This window comes from Xenopus laevis, chromosome 3S, assembly GCF_017654675.1.
Source record: "Xenopus laevis strain J_2021 chromosome 3S, Xenopus_laevis_v10.1, whole genome shotgun sequence".
NCBI classification, from domain to species: Eukaryota; Metazoa; Chordata; class Amphibia; order Anura; family Pipidae; genus Xenopus; species Xenopus laevis.
Genome location: NC_054376.1, coordinates 77921086 through 77940218, shown reverse-complemented (window position 1 = coordinate 77940218; position 19133 = coordinate 77921086). Strand labels below are relative to the sequence as shown.

Below are 19133 nucleotides of genomic sequence, written 5' to 3'. Positions count from 1 at the left end.
ATTCTGCATAACATATCCCATACCTGTTCTAAGAATTGGAAAATTGTTTCAAAACAGAAACAATAAAATGATCTTTTAGGGCCTTTCCTAATACATTTTTATTCTACAATGATTCATTACAGAGAGGAAAACATGTGTTTAAAATAATTTGCCTCACATGCAACACACAACAGGGAGACATGTGATAGTTGAAAGCCAATAAATCAGAATGCTCAAAGAACCTAAGGTCATGTGGCAAAGCAGGAACAACTATCAGGGTTAATAATTATATTCTTTATAATTAGTAATTATAAAAGTGACATTAAAACATTTCCAGAAAACTATATATATATATATATATATATATATATATATATATATATATATATATATATATATATATATATATATATATATATATAGTATTTTCTTATATTCTTATACTATTGTTTCCACTGCATTAACTTCAGATTATGAAAACTCTGGCCAAATAATTTGTTAGCTGTTCTGTTGTTTGAACTTTGGACCTTTATAAAGATAGATAGTGTACCTTCTCATATCTATTTTATTCTAAGGTTAACAGTGAATATTGCGAGTTAATAGGCTAAGACAGTGTAGGTGGAGCTGATATCATGCTTCTATAGAATAGAAATGCTGTCGGAAATTCCTCTGAGAGGTAGGAAAAAGAATCATGTGCAGCATAAACATTAAGGGGGTTTATTTATAAAAGCTTTCATTTTTCTCATCCTTTTAAAACTAAAAATGCGACCTAACTCACAACCACGATTTGGCTTAATTTACTAAAAATTCTGAATGAAAATTGTGCATGCAGGAAAAGTCTCAACTTTTTCAAATCGTCGCCCAAAAACCAGTGTCAAACAGCCCAAAACCCTCGAAAATCACAAAGACAAAACACATCTTCCAATTGTAAAAGTGCCATCTGCCATTCACTTTTACATGAGTTTAACAGGTTTTAGCTGGGGTATTTTCAGATTTGGATTTTTAGCAGCTTTGGAGCATAACAAATCTCGAAAAAATCCTCTGAATATTTTCCCTTTAAAACTCAAACAAAACATAAGAGGCTTAATAAATAGGCCCCTTAAATTGCAATGGATTTAGACACAATGGGAACTATTTAGCACCCTGTGTAAAACATTAGAGAAAAACATCACTGAAGATGTTGCCCATAGCAAACAATCAGCAATTAGCTTTTAATAGTCGCCTAGATGTTAGAGAAAAAGCAATAATTTGATTGGTTACTATGGGCAACATCACTGGTGAGGTTTGTCACCAATGTTTTACACAATAAATACACCCCAAAACATACAGGATATTGTAGGGCCATCCATATATCTCAATTTTAACTAAATTGTAAACATTACTGTCTCATAGGATATGATTTTTATCTGTGCAGTGAGATTAGTAGTCAGTTCGATATTCAGTAATACACAAGATGCAGAATCAACATACCAAGCATAGGTATGATAATGGCAATAACTTAGTGGGTCAGTGTATGCCATTGGTACCCTCTGGTTAATGAACAAAGTAAGGTTAGAGGGATGGAAGACTTAAATTATGAGGGTAGACTGTTAAGGTTGGGGTTGTTTTCTCTGGAAAAAAAAAAAGGCGCTTGCGAGGGGACATGATTACACTTTACAAGTACATTAGAGGACATTATAGACAAATAGCAGGGGACCTTTTTACCCATAAAGTGGATCGCTGTACCAGAGGCCACCTCTTTAGACTAGAAAAAAATAACTTTCATTTGAAGCAACGTAGGGGGTTCTTCACAGTCATGACAGTGAGGTTGTGGAATGCACTGCCGGGTGATGTTGTGATGGCTGATTCAGTTAATGCCTTTAAGAATGGCTTGGATGATTTCTTGGACAGACAGAATATCAAAGGCTATTGTGATACTAAACTCTATAGTAAGTATAGGTATGAGCATATAGAATTTATGTGAAAGTAGGGAGGGGTGTGTGTATGGATGCTGGGTTTTCATTTGGAGGGGTTGGACTTGATGGACTTTGTCTTCTTCAATAGCGCAAGAAGGGGTTTGAGTAATTTTATTAGCCCACTGCAGGTGTATGTGTTTTAAGCAATCTTTCTGCAACAGAGTGATTTAAAGTAGTTGCAAACTAGTTGCTATGTTATACTGGATTGGGGATACCTTTTCCCATATTATATCAGCACTTGTACACTATAAAAATAGTGCAAATGTTGCTTTGTCGTGGTAAACGGGATTATTATTTAATTCAAACACATTTGTTAAAGTAAGTGGAGAAATACATAAAGTCAAAAATAAATTATAATTATGCTATGGTTTAACTAACACTTTGGAAATTTCACTGTATAATTTTCAAGCATTGTTTAGTAATGAATGAACTTCCAGTGGTGTTTTAGGATTGTGCCATCTACCACCTCAGAAAATATAATATGTTCCAATTATTGTATCACACTTTGTTATTTCGCATATACTGTACAATCTGCCAAAAACTGTATAGATAAAAGCTGATATACTTAAAAACATATATTATCTCTGACATAAATGTCAAAGAAAATGTTCAGTTACAATGCTTGCTTTTTATAAGACCAAATGAAAACAGTACATTTCTACTCCACAGCATTTTACCTTTGTATCTCTACTGTCAATAATCGGCTCTGCAAAAGTTTAAGCTTTTAAACCTTCACTACCTATAATTAATAGTGTTCACGGTGAATTACATAAAGAGGTAGTTATTAGAATGTAACGTCTCCATCCACTTACCAGTTTAACGTGGCATATATTCTAATGACAGTATATAGGCTGTAAGCTGAAATGTGCACTAGAGACGTTTAACATTTTATCACCCATTTAGCTCCATAACACTTAGCTCCTTCCAGACAAAATATCAAAATGTAAATCCATTAGCGTATTCATATGCATATCATTAATAATTTGACTGTATACACAAGCATTATGCTAATTACCTTGTTTCAGCTAAACTATCATATGTATGTCTTAACAACGACATTGGCTATTGATAAATAGTAGAATAGTAGTCGAGTAGAATGGCATACAAAGTACCAAGGTGTAAGAGTATTTTATAAACCTCTATAATATAAATGTGTACATTGTACAATCGGGGCACTTGTTTATAATAGTTTTGACCATAAGTTAAGTACTCACTTGGGAATGACTCACGTTTTGAGATACCACCAAAGTATATTCACAGCTAAGAATTTTACTGAGCAGAACCCTAAAAATATATACTGTAGATCCAAAAAAAGTCTCACTTTTTATGCTTTAAAATTTACAGTAAAAGTGCCAGTGGGGTTTTATCCTTATTTTGTGTTAAAATAATAGCAGCTGTATCTAATTTTAAAGGGGTTATTCACCATATATGGTACCTACTTTAGCAAACATTTTGCAAAATAAATATTCCTCTAGATATATTGAGAAACAGTAATTGCTCATTTTGCCCGATATTATGAAGCATCTCTGTAAATGCATTGTTTGGAAAAATATTTCCTTGCCAAATTCCTGCTACCTTGACAGAACATTGATAAAATTGGACATCCCCTTAGAATTTGCAGTTGGTCTCTTTTGTTGTTTTGAATTATTTATACTCTAAAATGTATCTGGTTACTAGTAATGAAATACCAATAAATCTGTTTTGAAATTTAAAGGAATCTGTTTTAGATAAGTAATAGATATATAACAAACTCTTTCAGAGCTATAAGCATATGCAACAATTAGGGGATGGAGTTCTTTATCCCCCCCAGTGGAAGCTACCTTGATAAAGCCATACAAAATGCCACCATATGTCCCTTGTTCTTACACTAAGCAGGGCAAAACTGAAATAAAGGTGGTCATACACTAGCCAATAACAGCTCTGGGGAAGAGCACATTGGGGAAAGATCGGCTCTTTTTGCAACTTCACCAAAACGAGCAATGTATTGTATCGCCACCTTTAGTCACAAGCAACTCTTCTTCCAAAACACAATCAATATAAATCAGCAGTCCCCTGAGTAGACAATAGGCTAGTGTAAAAACAAATATAATGTAGCATGGAAAGCAAGGACAGAAATGGCATATTCCAAACTAAAGCTTTAAAATTGCTATAGGGCACTACTCAAATACAGTACATAATAAACATCTCTAAAATGTTTTGTTCATTTTTGCACTGATTGATCAAATAGAGAACTGGGGATTCCTGAGGGATTCCCAGCAGTTACATATTTTCAAACACAGCATTGACAGCCTGCAGCTGTAAATAGCACAATTAAAGCATATGTGTCTACGGGTGGGTGAGGTGTAAATGTGAGTGCATGCATGTGTGGCAGAGCCTCCAAGGGAAAAGAATACATCAACCACATATAAGTAAAAGCAACATATGTTAAAGGAGACCACCATCATTCCAAAAATCAGACAGACAGTGATGTGTGAATGAGCAAGAAAAATGTACATATGTGACATAGCCAAACAAGACTAATTTCTCTATGACCAGGATTCTACATTCCTTATTTAGATAATTTTCCTCACAATTAGGAAAGTTTTTAATAAATTCACACTTTTTTTTTAAAGAATAGAACAATGGTTACAACTCAGCAAAATGTTCAAAGCATTAATATATCACCCCTTTGTTTCTGGATAGTTTTCAGTGGTCACTGATACCCTTTATGCTATCAATTTAAGATATTTTGCTAAATATATTAAGCAATGTGCTGTACACAGAAGATGCATAGAAACAAATGAAGTACAAATCATGACAGCTAGAATATATGGTACCTGAATGTAATTTATTTGTGATTCATAATTTTATTCAGGAATGAGAAGCTGACATTTGCAAGCTACCAGAGTGGAAAAATAACTATTAGAATTGAGAGATTGGCAGCATGAAGACCATTCATTGAAATAAATGATAGAAGGCATTACAGAACGAAAATTGATTATAACTAATGTAAAGCCTTTCCCCGAATCTCTCGTTAGGATAGTAGATGTTGTCTTAGGAATCTTAAGTGCTGTTAAACCAAGCTGACATGTAGCAAATATAGATCTAAAATCAAACAAGTGCAGTGGTGTAGAGAAATACATCACTTCTAACAAAACTGCCAGGTTACATCTAACTTACTCCCTTCCACACACTGTCAGTTTTAACAGAATGTGAGCATGAACTGTTGGGGGGGGGAGTCATGGAATTGACATTGATGTAAAATATATCAGCTCAAAATATCTGTACTGATTTCACATTTAACATAATAATTAAAGGATAATTTATATTGTTTAATATGTCCAACTGCCATTTAAGAGACATGTGGGGGAATGTAATAAAAGTCGCAAAGAGCAAAACAATTGGCACAAATAAGAATAAAACATCTAATTTTGCAATGTAATACTCTTCCTTAAACTGTTATTACATTGCACATTGCCCACTTTTAAGAAGTGTTTGAATGTGTAGTAATCTTTTGGAGCAAACATAACTTTTCACTTTTTTTACATTCACTGCGTACCGGTGCTAACCAGTCCCGGGTCAGGCCTACCAGGTGCCCTAGGCAACCTGGTTGGTCGTTTGCATGCATGAAATGCCGACTTTTATTACATTCCCCCAATAATATTCTATATTATATTGCCACAATCAAAGTAACCTGTTCTCACTGAAATGTAATTTATGCGTTTGCTAAAAAATATTTGTATATAGAACTGTAACTAACTTTTGAAGCTGTGTGTTGTGCACTTTTGTCCATGCAAATAACCAAGATTGCTTCCAAACTTTTGTGAATATCCCTAAGGTACACATTACAGGGGTTATTTATCAAAATTCAAATTCATCTGATTTTTTTTAAATAAAAAACTGTGACCAAACAAGAATCCACAATTTTACCTTATTTATTATTAAAAAAGCACGATTTAATCGGATCGGGGAAAAACTTCATATAATCAAGCAAAAACCTGAATCATATAACAGTATAAACTGTTTGAAAACATCCATTTGTATATGGTAAGGGATGTGATGACTAACCCATGTTCTGGTTAAAAGAAACATTTTGGATGACAACAGGCTTTCTTGATGCATATTCATCACATAGAGAATGGTTTTGCTCACTGTAAATTATTGGGTCTTTATGAGAATAAATGTTGCTGCTCAACAATTCTAAGAGCCTGAAGGTTTTATAATAACACATTTAAGCCAGACCGTATAAACAGATGAAGCTGCCATGGATCACATATCTTTTCCCCAATGAAATCAATGGAGTGCCATGTACACAAATCATTTTGACTTTATCTGTTTATATATTTACTGGATATCAATACTGTATATATTTATTTAAACAAGCATATAAAGAGGAATTCAAAGAAGAACAGGAAAGTATAGTATCAGTATAGGTATGGAACCTATTTATGAGAAAGTTGTTATCCAGAAAGTTGATTTGCTTTTTACTTATATTTCTTTGTAATTATAAAGCAATGCCATCTACTTTAATCAGCTGGCATAAATCCATGTTGATGTAGACAATGTAGATAAATAATGTAGTCAAATAACAGAAAACCCCCCTATAAAGAAAATCACAGATTCTAAGAATCACAGATAAGAAATTCTGCATATTTTGCTATTTTATAGCCTTTTTTATACAGTACATGTTTTACAATAATTTTAAGTGTTGAATACTATAGCAAAATGCTATACTGTAACAAGTGACAGTAAAAAGTATGTTAATATACAGTGTAAATTAAATGGGTATTTAACTTGCTTGATATTATTTTGACTTCAAAATGTATTAAAGGGGCACTGGTTCAATGAATAGCACTTGTCTTAAAATTTTTGCTAATTCGTGATAAAATTCCTAATTTTACCATATGTTCTGTTTGCCAGAAAAAAATCAGTCTGTCATGCCAGGAAAAAACTGAAAAAAGGCAGATGCCATCTTTGACTTGCACATCAACCAGTGGGTATGGAGCTCTCCCCAGTCCTCTCCCATCAAAGATGCTGTCTGCTTTTCATGTTTGGAAGAAATTTTCAGCATAAAGAACAACTGTAGCACAGTGTAAAGGATCTTGGAAACATTAGAACCACTGCTTACAGGCAGTTCAAGTATTTGATAAGGGTGTAACATCCATCACAACTTAACTTAACATCCATTTTAACAAAATTGCTTATAAATATTAAAGGAACCTTACATAAGTAAATGTACACAACAAAGCTGAGCATGCAATGATGGTCCTCTTCCCCACCCAGGATGGCAACTGTTTACTGTGTAAACAACAGAAACCAACATGTCTAAAAATAATGAAAATAGCAATGACAATAAGGGGCACATTTACTAAGGGTCGAATTTCGAAGTGGTAAAACTTCGAAACTCGACCATTGAATTGTAGAAATTCGATAGTAGAAGGTTTTTTTTAGTGAATTTAGCCATTTTCAATCAATTTCAAATCATTCGATCGAACGTAGAAATCGTTCTAATTGAATGATTCAAACAATTTAATCGATTGAACGAATGATTTTCCAAAAAAAAACTTTGACTTCTAGAATCTTTAACCAAATACTGGCTACAGGTTCTAGGAGGTCCCCATAGGCTTACATAGCAATTCGGCAGGTTTAAGGTGGCTAAGTGTTGAAGTCGAAGTTTTTTAAAGAGACAATACTTCGATTTTCGAATGGTCGAAGTTTTTTTTGGCCTATTCGATGGTCGAAGTACCCAAAAATTACTTCGAAATTCAAAGTTTTTGAATTCGAAAATTCACTTCGAATTCACTTCCACCCTTAGTAATTGGGCCCATTAATGTGTAGCCTTAGAGAGCATTTGTTTTTAGATGAGGTCATTGACCCTCATTTGAAAGTTGGAAAAAGTCAGAAAAAGAAGGCAAATAATTCAAAAACTATTAAAAATAAACAATGACAACCAGGCAAAACATTGCTTAGAATTAACCAATCTATAACATACTAAAAGTTAACTTCAAGGTGAACCACCCCTTTAAGCCCCTAAATCTTAACATCAAAACAAAAGGTCTCTTTTGAAATTCTTAGTAAGGTGGGTAGATCTCCATGGCTCATCATGCCATCTAAGAGATGACATGTAACGATTCTTAAAATTCTGCTATTACTATTGATGGGCGAATTTATTCGCCAGGCGCGAATTCGTGGCGAATTTGCGCGATTCGCCGCCAGCGAATAAATTTGCGAAACGCCAGCGAAAATTCGCGGAAAAAATTCGGCTTTAAAAACGGGCGCCGGCGAAGCGAAACGGCGCAAATTCGCCCATCACTAGCTATTACCCAGTTTGCATTATTTCTGATTATATTAAAGCATTCTGAACAAAGCATATCCTGGGCATAAAAAGTATAGAATTTCATGACTGCAATTGCAATCTTCTGATTTTTTTTCTTTCTCTGACAAAATACATTGTGAGGAAATTGGAATAAACAATTATGTGTGTAGCTAAAGTGAAATTGTTTGCTATTGCCTGTGGCTAAATAGCCATCAATCAAAGCCATTTAACAAATGGCAAAGACAAAGGGAAAAGTGCAGAAGCAATCTTTCTGTATATGCAAACCACTATTTAACTCTTTATACAAAGAACTGTGCATTATGTCACAGAGCTAAAATATCCGTGACCCCATATGAAAAACTAAAAGCATCAATTACACCATCTAATGTAAATAATAGAGAACAGAATACTGAATACTGCTGCTGAACAAAATGCACGGGCAAATGAAAAACATCTAAACTGATTTATCGAAGGTGCACTCAAATAAGTGATTTATTATTCAGAGAGAATATATTTGTATAAATATAAGTGCATTATCGCCTAACTGTTAAATTGCTGTACATGTGGTTCATTTACAAAGAACACATTTTTCCTCTCTATATTATTTCTTGATTTCATGCATCTGAGTGCATCCATTACCAGAAGTGTTAACAGATAATTGCATTGAAACACATTACTATATACTTTGCATTGCAGACCTTTTCACAAAACCAGGATACATAAATCCAGCATGACATATAACAGCTGTATTTAAAGTAGAAAGGAAACACTTAGGCACTAATGTTCAAAGTTTGATTCGGACTCAACTGACTGATCAATTTGATAGACCAGTTCCTTCAGTTTGATAAATACTAAGGTTTATAATTACCCAAGGCCTCAGGATCCATTGTCTGGATTAAGTAAATAGGTATCTAATGTGACTGGATTTGTTATTTAGGATCTGTAATGGATTAATTGGAATCAAAAGAATGCAAATACAGGAAATTGTGAAAAGCGAAGCTCACCCTTCCAACATTGCCAAAGCTCGTCTCCTCCAGCGGCATCCCGCGAGAACTATGCGGGAACTCCCGTGTCAACACAACACAAAATTAGTTCATCACATGGGCTGAACTAATAGCCGGAGTAATTTTAATTAGATAGAGATTAGAGTTAGATTTGGATAATCTCAGCACACTATTTAAGGGGTTTACCACGTGTTACTAGTTTAGCTCTGAAGAAGTGCCGTTGGTTGTGAGCACGAAACGCACAGGCTGATTTGCACAGACATTGCCACTGAATGCGCTGAATTGGAATCAGTTCAGAATATTTTTTTCTTATATATCATCCACCTTATCATGCCTCTGGTGGTTTTTATTAAAAGAACTGTGTTTATATATTGAAAATACTCTAGGGAACAATAATAATGACTGATGGGTTTCTTCCTGGAGAATCGCCCTCAGAAAATTAATTTGAGACCTTGAGGTTTAAATATGTAGTCCAATATTTGCTAATTAAATTCTCTTGTCATTGATTCAACAAGAAGCATGTAGTTAAAACATTTAAGTAAAGCATGATATATATATCATATATATAAAGTTTGCTTTGTGAATTAATAGAGTACATTGTAGAATAGGTTTCAATGTTTATTGGAAAAATCACTAAGTAAGGAGACCCATTAACATTAAGTAAAGTAGCAAAAGTAATTATAAATTAATAACTCGTTACTTAATAATTCGTTATTAGAATAATTATTATACATAATAATTTAATTTAATAATTTATAATTACTTTTGCTACTATAATTATTGTTAATGGGACTCTGTACTTTAGTGATAGTGATGGGCGAATTTGCGCCATTTCGCTTTGCCGAAAAATCTGCGAATTTCACGCAAAATTTGTGAAAAATTTACGAAACTGTGCTTTTTTTATGACAATTTTTTTTTACGCCATCGAATTTTCGCGGGCGTTTGGCAAATTTATTCACCAGCGGCAAATCACGCAAATTCCCCACAAATTCGCGCCTGGCGAATACATTCGCCCATCACTATTTAGTGATTTTCCCAGTTATTGGCAACCCTTGGACTGGGGTTTATGCAGTAAGACACTATAATATTATTTTTTTAGTATTTACTTTTGAATTTCTTAGGGCAGATATACCTGCCACTTCTACTAGTTTATATATATTTTTCAATATTTATCAAGTTATTCTCATTACCTAATAACATATAGAAGTCTCTCGGGAAGTTTAAAAGTTTTTAAAATGTCACATGGCAACCTTAACCTACCAACTGACTGACAATCACATTTCCAATAATTTAATGTAGCTCCCTGGATATTGCATGAAAAGCGCCCATATATGTCTGAAAAATATTTTTTCCTAAACATGCAATTTACCTGGATTGATATTGGAATCATGTGCCCACAATTCATCAGAGACAGCCTGAATCAAAGGTAATACTCAAAGGTAATACTCTTGCCATACCCACTCAACATACAATCATCTTAACCTCACTAAGTTGATGTATTTATGTGGCTGTATTCCTCAAAGCCAAAAAGTCTAGTTTTTCCAAAAAGCAAAAACTTAGATTTAAAATGTTATGGAAGGAAAACAATTGAACATACAGTATATAGAATATTATACAATGTGATAATTGCTGACACTGCCTTTAAGTACAATAGAGGTGCTACAAAGACACTAAACAACTGTTCCCCCCTAACTGTTTTTGAGCAAGCAACACCTAAGACAGGGTTACAATACAACCTTTAAATGTATTTGTTTAATCTCCTTCTAAAATTCTCATTACATGTTTTCCACTGGATCCCCTCCTGGGGGCATCCTAACAGCAAAAAATAAACCAATAGCATAACCACTGTTTTTATTTTGAGTGTTTGGTTAAGTACAATAAAGCAAATGTGATTCTCTTTAGTGCAGACTGGGGTGTCTCCCATCTTCTAATGTATTTTTGAAGTGGTTAGATATGCTTTTATTCTCTCAGTCTTGCTATACAGTATATAAATCAATATTTCCTTTTCAATATGACTATGAAGTCAAGTAATTACTTGTTTTAGATATATCCTTTTTCAATATATTTTCCTTTTCAATTTCAATATAAAAATTCCTTGTAGATTTGTTTTTTAATAAAAAAATTACAACCCAATTTATTTTCTGTCACTAAAAGGTTCATCATTTAAATAACATGGACCTATACTCCCGCAGAACCTATAGTCCTTGGTACAGAAATCTGATGTAGTGAACGTGAAACCTGGGAGAATGAGCCTCTGATAACAAAAATGAGCACCTAGTGCTTCAGCCAATGACTTATGAATACGTTTCCCCCCTTCAAATGAGCAGTGACTTACTGTATGATAGGCCAAAATTACAAAGAGATAGTTGCTAAGCAACTAGATGAAATTGGAGCAGAGGTCTTACTGAAACCTGTGAAACATCTGCCTAATAGTCTTTGAATATAAGAAGGTACAGCCTTTAAACCTTGATGGCAGCACTGCAATGAGCTTATAAGAATGTCTGCACATCTGTGGAAGTGGTTATGATGAATTGTGTTTATAAAAGGGTGATTTATCAAGAATGAAACACATTGATTATTTGACTGTAGCCAGTGTAAATGGCTTTATAGATTTCATGCTGTGCAGATTTATTTAATCGAATATTTAGAAGTCCATATTTAGATTTCTCAGAGTCAACTTAGAATACAGTTTACAAAAAAGACACTTCATATACACCCATATCAAGAGGATCACCCAGAGGCAAGTAGGTTTCCTACATATACAAGATGGTGGTTTAAACTAGCATACTCTGATTGATTTTACAATTTCACATCCCCTTATTCCCCATCCTTTGCTTAATCAACACAAATACAACACAAAAAGCTGATTAAGAATGACTTGCTTGGGTGTGGCATATACGTGTTAATACAACACAGCAGTATATTGTTTGCCATTTTATTAATCATGTATTAATCTCCATCTGCCTAAAGAGTGTGAAAGTCTCATTAGGGGGCATATTTATCAAGGGGCGAATTTCGAATTGAAAAAACTTCGAAATTCAAATTCAAAAAGACCAAATGAAATTAAAACTTTTTTGTGGTTGAATAGGTCCGTTTTTGATCGAATAGGTCCGTATTCAGGTGAATTCGAATCGTACGAATCAAAGGAATAACACATTCGATCTAATTCGATTCAAACTTTTCAATCAGCAATTATTTGTAATAGTAATGAGTTGAAAAATGAAAGCAAACACCTCATTGCTATGTGCAACTTAGCGCCAATGTTAGTATATTAACTCCTGTGGTGAAATGAAAATGGATTTATGTATTTGTAAATAAAATTGGAATTGGAAGTAGTTTCTGTCCCTTCATTGCTAGTTCCTTCTCAGTGTGCCTAGCTTACGGAGAAATGTTTCAGAAATTTGTTCTCCAGCCAGGAGTCAAATACGCCAATGCATTGCACACTTTTGTTTTAATTTCTTCTCAAGTCTGATATTCATAGAATATGTAAGGCATTGTGGGAATTGGATTAAAGTAGTCAGTAAAAGCAGAGGAGGGAATCAACAGAAGCTGTCTTACATTTTTTCCAATATGCAAATGCAGTATTCCGTTATTTGGGTGCAGACCGTTTTTATATTCTTAATATATGTTCCTGTTAAGATCTACTGTATATTCATTTAATTATTATTTTCAGTACTATCAATGATGCAATTCTACCATGCAATTGTAATCACACAAGTGAGGCTCATTTATCAACATTAGGTAAATATGCTCAAGGGAAGTGTTTCATAGCAATCAGTCAGGGATTTTCAACCAGCAGAATGTATTACTATGAAAACAAGCACCTCATTGGTTTCCATGGGTTACTGCCCAGGTCCCAATCTGCCCAGTGTTGGTAAATTACCATTTAGAGAGAGACAGAGACAGAGAGGGATTTTACTATTTCTAAAGTAACCAACAAACAAGCCTAGGCAGATGTAACAATAGTATTGTTTTTACAAAAATTTTTATGATAACTTGTGCTACATGGAAGCTTGTGCAGGATGGGTATATAGACCACTGTAAATGACCATTCTCACTAGGGATACCATTCCCATCTTCCACCACACAAGTACGATTTTTTTTAAGTGAAAATGTATTTTTTCATTTTATGAAACTGGCCCCAGTGTGTTTAGTGACATTTTAAATTTGCAAGCTTTAATGTTATTTGCTTAAAGATGAAAAGCAAGTCAACTTACAATATACCTTCAGTAGGTTTTGCCAATCTATTTCTGACGATACAATACAAGTGGCAGCAAAACTTTGTTTCTTGAAGCTAGGAATATATTAAAAAAACAGCTAATGCTTCAGCAGTCATGACAGCAAACATTATTGATATTGGGAATTTCAGCCAGACCTTCCCCACAGTCATGTAGTGAACGGACAAATCCAAACATGGTCTAAGGTATAATATAAAGATTCTGTCATATAAAAGAGCATCAATGGGTCCTGATGAACAACCAATGGGTCCTGATGTCTCTTTGATTTTAGTATATGAACCTTCAATTTATACAGTAAAATAAACTCAAAACTGAAAATATAGTCACTGATTATTGTCTGATTTACAGTAGATTAAAAGATTTGCAACACTACAGGCACTAATGTGCATCTCAACTGTATAAAAGAATAAATATGATGAAACTGAGAAAAGTACACTACATCTGATATAATGCATGGTACAGATGAAGTCACTTTACTTTTTCTACTATATATATATATATATATATATATATATATATATATATATATATATATATATATATATATATATATATATATATATATATATATCTATATATATATATATATATATATATATATATATATATATATATATATAATTCTAGATATAAAGAATTACTGTACCACTGTGATTAAAAAATGTATTATTTATGAATAATATGAAATGTATCCTATTGAATATAGAACAACACTCTAGAATGTAAATGTATAAACACGCTCCAAAAAACAATTAACATAGTCAGGTTAATTACAACTTACCCTTTCTGCTGACTGAGCTGTTCCAAAAAATATTGGAATAAAAGCTAACCAAATGATGCAGGTGGTGTACATAGTAAATCCAATAGGTTTGGCTTCATTGAAGGTTTCTGGAACCCCTCTAGTTTTAATGGCATAAACAGTGCATGTAACCATTAAAAGAATACTGTATCCAAGAGAGCAAATGAGAGAAAGTTCAGATATGTCACATTTAAGAACTCCCCTAGCATTAATTGGATCAGGTGTTCTTTGTTCTCCATAGTCTACTATAATATGAGGAGGGTCTACAACAAACCATATGAAGACTCCAACCAACTGAACAGATATGAGACTAAAAGTGATTACCAACTGAGATGCTGGACTTATAAACTTTGGGGCAGTAACAGACTGTTTTCCTTGCTCAAATATTCGATGAATTCTGTTTGTTTTAGTCAGTAATGCAGCATAACTGAAGCACATGCCAAGTCCAAGAAAAATACGTCTCAGGGAGCAAACAAACATGTCTGGAGTGCCAATCATTAAAAAAGTAATGGCATAACACACAAAAATCCCTGTCAACAGCACATAGCTGAGCTCACGACCAGATGCTCTAACAATAGGTGTATCATTGTATCGCACAAAGGTGACAATTGCAAATGTTGTCGCCACAATTCCCAAAATGGCTATAAAGACGGGCACAACTGCCCAAGGAGAGTGCCATTCAAGTTTAATAATAGGAATTAGTTGGCAGCCAGTGCGGTTTGCATTTGGTTTTTGATCTAAAGCACAAAGTTCACAGGTCATTTCATCCAGTTGATAATGATAACCGTCACATCGTTCACAATGCCAGCAGCAGGGAACTCCTTTCACGGTTTTTTTTCTTTCTCCAGGTTTGCATGGCAAGCTGCAAACTGAAGTTGGTTGCATATGTTCTCTGCTTGTCCACTGCATGTCTTCCACCTAAACAAAGAACACATCACTCAGAATCCTTTCATAACCATTTTACTTTCCAAAAATCTTGATAAAAATATGACAGATCAATGGCAATACAATTTAGGACAACAAGAAGCCATTTTTACAAAAAAATTATGTTAAAGGCTATACTGTATTTTACTTTTCCTGAGCAAGTCTTTCATGCAGTTTGACTTGTTTTCAAATTAAACAATATACATTAAAAAAACATTCAATCACAGGCATGTAATAGCAATCATATATGTGAACATATAACTTCCTTCACCTAACTAAAAAAGCCTCCATACTAATTACTTTATTCACTATTGCTGTTTATAATGCATTTATAATATACTGTGTAGACATTATTATCTTTTATTTAGATCCATCAGCTCTTACCTATGTAAAATTGTACAGTTTATGGACATTGAACACCAAAAGGACCATCTTTTCAGCAATATATTTTAACAAGGATTCAAAAAATACTTGTGGATACGTATGGTATTTTTACAAACATTTTTTATTTTTTATTTCTCATCTACATATAGCCTGTGAGCTTGTACCACTGCTAGGTATTGCTAATGAGTAGTGATGGGCGAATTTATTCGCCAGGCGCGAATTCGCGGTGAATTTTCGCGTTTCGCCGCCAGCGAATAAATTCGCGAAACGCCCACGAAAATTAGCGGCAAAAATTCGCCGGTGTCAAAAAAATTTTATCGAAAAAACGGGCGCCATTTTGCGAATTTTTCGCCGTTTCGTGAATTTCGCGCGAAATTCGCGAATTTTTTCGGCGAAACGGCGCAAATTCGCCCATCACTACTAATGAGTCAGAAATATATGTGCTTCAATATATACTGTATTGTACCTACAAACTTAGCCTTTTTTGTTATTGTTATTGTTATTTTTTAAGAATTTTTTATTGTTTAGTGGTTTAAGTGGTTAAACATTTTATCAGAACACAACAGTGTCCATTTAAAATAGATGTGTAGTGCTGAAACATTTTATTAGAACACTGCTGTGACCATTTATACTACAGGTATGGAACCTGTTATCCAGATTGCTCAGGACCTGGGGCTTTTCAGATAATGCGTCTTTCCGTAATTTGGTTCTTCATTCCTTGTCTACTTGAAAATCATGTAAACATGAAATAAATCCCAATAGGCTTGTTTTGCTTCAAATAAGGATGAATTATATCTTAGTTTGGATCATATACAAGGTACAGAGAAAAAGGAAATCATTTTTAAAGATTTTCATGATATAGATAAAATGGAGTCTATTGGAGACAGCCTTTCCGTAATTCAGGGCTTTCTGGATAATGAGTTTCCAGATAACGGATCCCATACTTGTACAAAATTCCACTTCTGCTACAATGTGTTTGGACACATTACAGATGAGCCAGTAACTGTAATTTTGAAACTAACTTTTCTTTTTCTGCAGTAAATCGTTATTCCTGAATTAATCTTGCTAAAATTTTTATCAGGGAAAGTGTAAAACAAATATTTTAAAAAAAAAACAAGCATTCAAAGCATACACTCATTACAGACTTATAACACACTAGGATAGTGAGATTATGTTAGTAGAGGGTGTATGGATACAGGGTAATCTTGGAATTAACATCTGCCTTGCGGAAGTGATACTGCCAGGGTTCCCATACAACGTTGTGGCTTCTCAAACAATTGACTGCCCTAGTGAATACTATACTAATGATATTTTTGAAGAAACATGCATTTGTAAGTCAGAAGTGGCACCATTGATGCAGACATGCAACTTGCGTGTGCTTTACCAGCACATCTGTATAAGTTTATTTTAGTTTGAAAAAAACAACTCAAATAAAACAATTGCAGGTAATGCTTGTTTGGCTTTGTATAAAACCTGTTTAAAGTACAGATTGGTGCTGCTGAGGGAATTAAATCAAAAAAACATAAAAAATGTTTAATTTTGTTTTGTTTGTGCATAATTCGTGAATTCTTTAAGCCTATATTTTAGATTTCTGTTATAATGTTTTATTAAAAAAACAATTAGTCCTTTCTTGTCTCAAGTTAAAGGACTAAACTGTGTAAATAAATGCCACCTCTATTCCGCCACTTAGGATGGTGTCGGAATTTAACTCAATCAACTGATATAACATTGCCGCCCATTCTCATATGAAACAAACACATACAACTCCAGGCTTGGAACCTCAAGGATCTCCATTCTCAAAGTGTACTCAAAACACATTTAAACAATAAATAAAGCCAATAGGATTATTATTTATATGGATTAATGGTGTTTAGTTAGGATAAAATACAAGGTACTATTTAATTATTACAGAGAAAAAGAAAAAAGTTTTAAAATAATAGAATAGTTTACTTAAAATGGACTTCCAGACAGAAATATTCTAATATTCTTCATTAGGCTTTTATTGCATTGCAATCTTTATTGCGAAATTGGAAACCTTCTTGAAGGTGGCGTAACCTTTTTCATTAAGAAGTTTTATTACATATACTGCACACTATAAAATTTGCAATCGATATACTACTGATGTGTGAGGGGCAGTTTTCACAAAGACAAAATTGTTTACTTTGCAAAACATTTATTCACATTGCAAATTAATTGAGAATGATTAAGGATGGGCGAATTTTTTCACAGAAAAAATGACGCCCATAGACTTGTATGGCGGCGTGCCGTGCGACAAAATTTTTTTGATGCCCATAGACTTTAATGGGCGTCTGCGACATTTCGCCGGCAGCACATTTTTGGCGAAACGAAACGGGTCAAATCCGCCCATCCAATACCAATATTACAGTACATTGCCCCAAATGTGTGTTTTTTTCTTGCACCAAAATGGAAAAAGAAGCGGATGTTTTACAAATGCAATGGCAATTGCCTGCTCATTTTGCACATAACTAGAAAAGGAAAACACAATATTTAAAAACATCTTTAAAAAATCTTCTAGGTCATATATTTTAAAAGTGGAGACAAAATCCTTATGGTGCAGTGTTGGTATTAAAAATCCAGTCTGTCCAGATCTGCCATACACAGGGATAATTTAAACAATGGATATAGCTATCTTTCTCATAACACTAACATTTTTAATAGTTTGTATTTAAGGAACTTCTTCTACTACTAATGTCATGGTTTGAAAAAGGAAGGCTGGTATTTTTATGCTGACATTTATGAAATGGGAAAAAAAGTTCCTAAGTTCAAAAAGCCACTCTTAGGGGCAGATTCACTAAAGGGTGAAGTGGTCGTCACTAGCAAAAAATCCGATAGAAATCCAATCCGCAGGGACATCGGCAATTCACTAACTGGCACAGGCGACAATTCGCTAGTGAATGGGATTGTCACTAGCGTTCATTCACACTATCGCCAGGCGACTTTTCGTTCAGGCGAATGGTTGTTGAATTCAGTAAAGTGCGGATTTTACAGAACGCTACGTCTTTTGCCAGAGTTGACTTTGCCACCTCAGATCAGGCAAACTACTAAAATGAAGCTAGATATTCCTCAGTGTTATGTCAGTTACATCTTATTCTGTCTGCCAAAAATGCATTAAAGATTAAAAAACACTGGTGACTTTTCCTTTTTTAGCGGGATTGCCTTCAAAGTTCTAAAACTTTTTTGTCTTAACATTTTTCCCCAGACATTTGAGAACATATGGAACATATGGAACATTTTACAGTGGGCTCATGTGTAGGGCATAATATTAACTCTTTTGTCTTTATTAAGCTTCCTTGGACATTTGTAATTAAAAGTGGTAACTTCAAGCATTTGCAACAACATCTGCTAGGCCCAAACGAACGCTAGCACATCTTTACTATGAAATGATCGCACTGCCAAAGTAACGCTAGCGAAAAGTTGCCAGCATTCGGCTTCCAGGATGCAACCTCTCATATTAGTGAATTAGTGTAGAGGTAACGAATTTGCACCTGACAAAGTGGTGCGAGGTGTGCAAAGCTTTCAACAAAGCTTTTAGTG

At 34.0% G+C, this 19133-nt stretch overlaps 1 protein-coding gene across 1 annotated transcript in view; it reads right to left on the bottom strand.

The window, feature by feature from the left end:
* The window catches only part of grm8.S (glutamate receptor, metabotropic 8 S homeolog), a 424459-nt gene that overhangs the window by 26739 nt on the left and 378587 nt on the right, over positions 1-19133 (bottom strand). The window contains exon 9 of the mRNA XM_041588525.1: positions 14253-15188. Coding sequence (XP_041444459.1) covers positions 14253-15188 — 936 coding nt within the window. The remainder of the gene's footprint in view (positions 1-14252; positions 15189-19133) is intronic.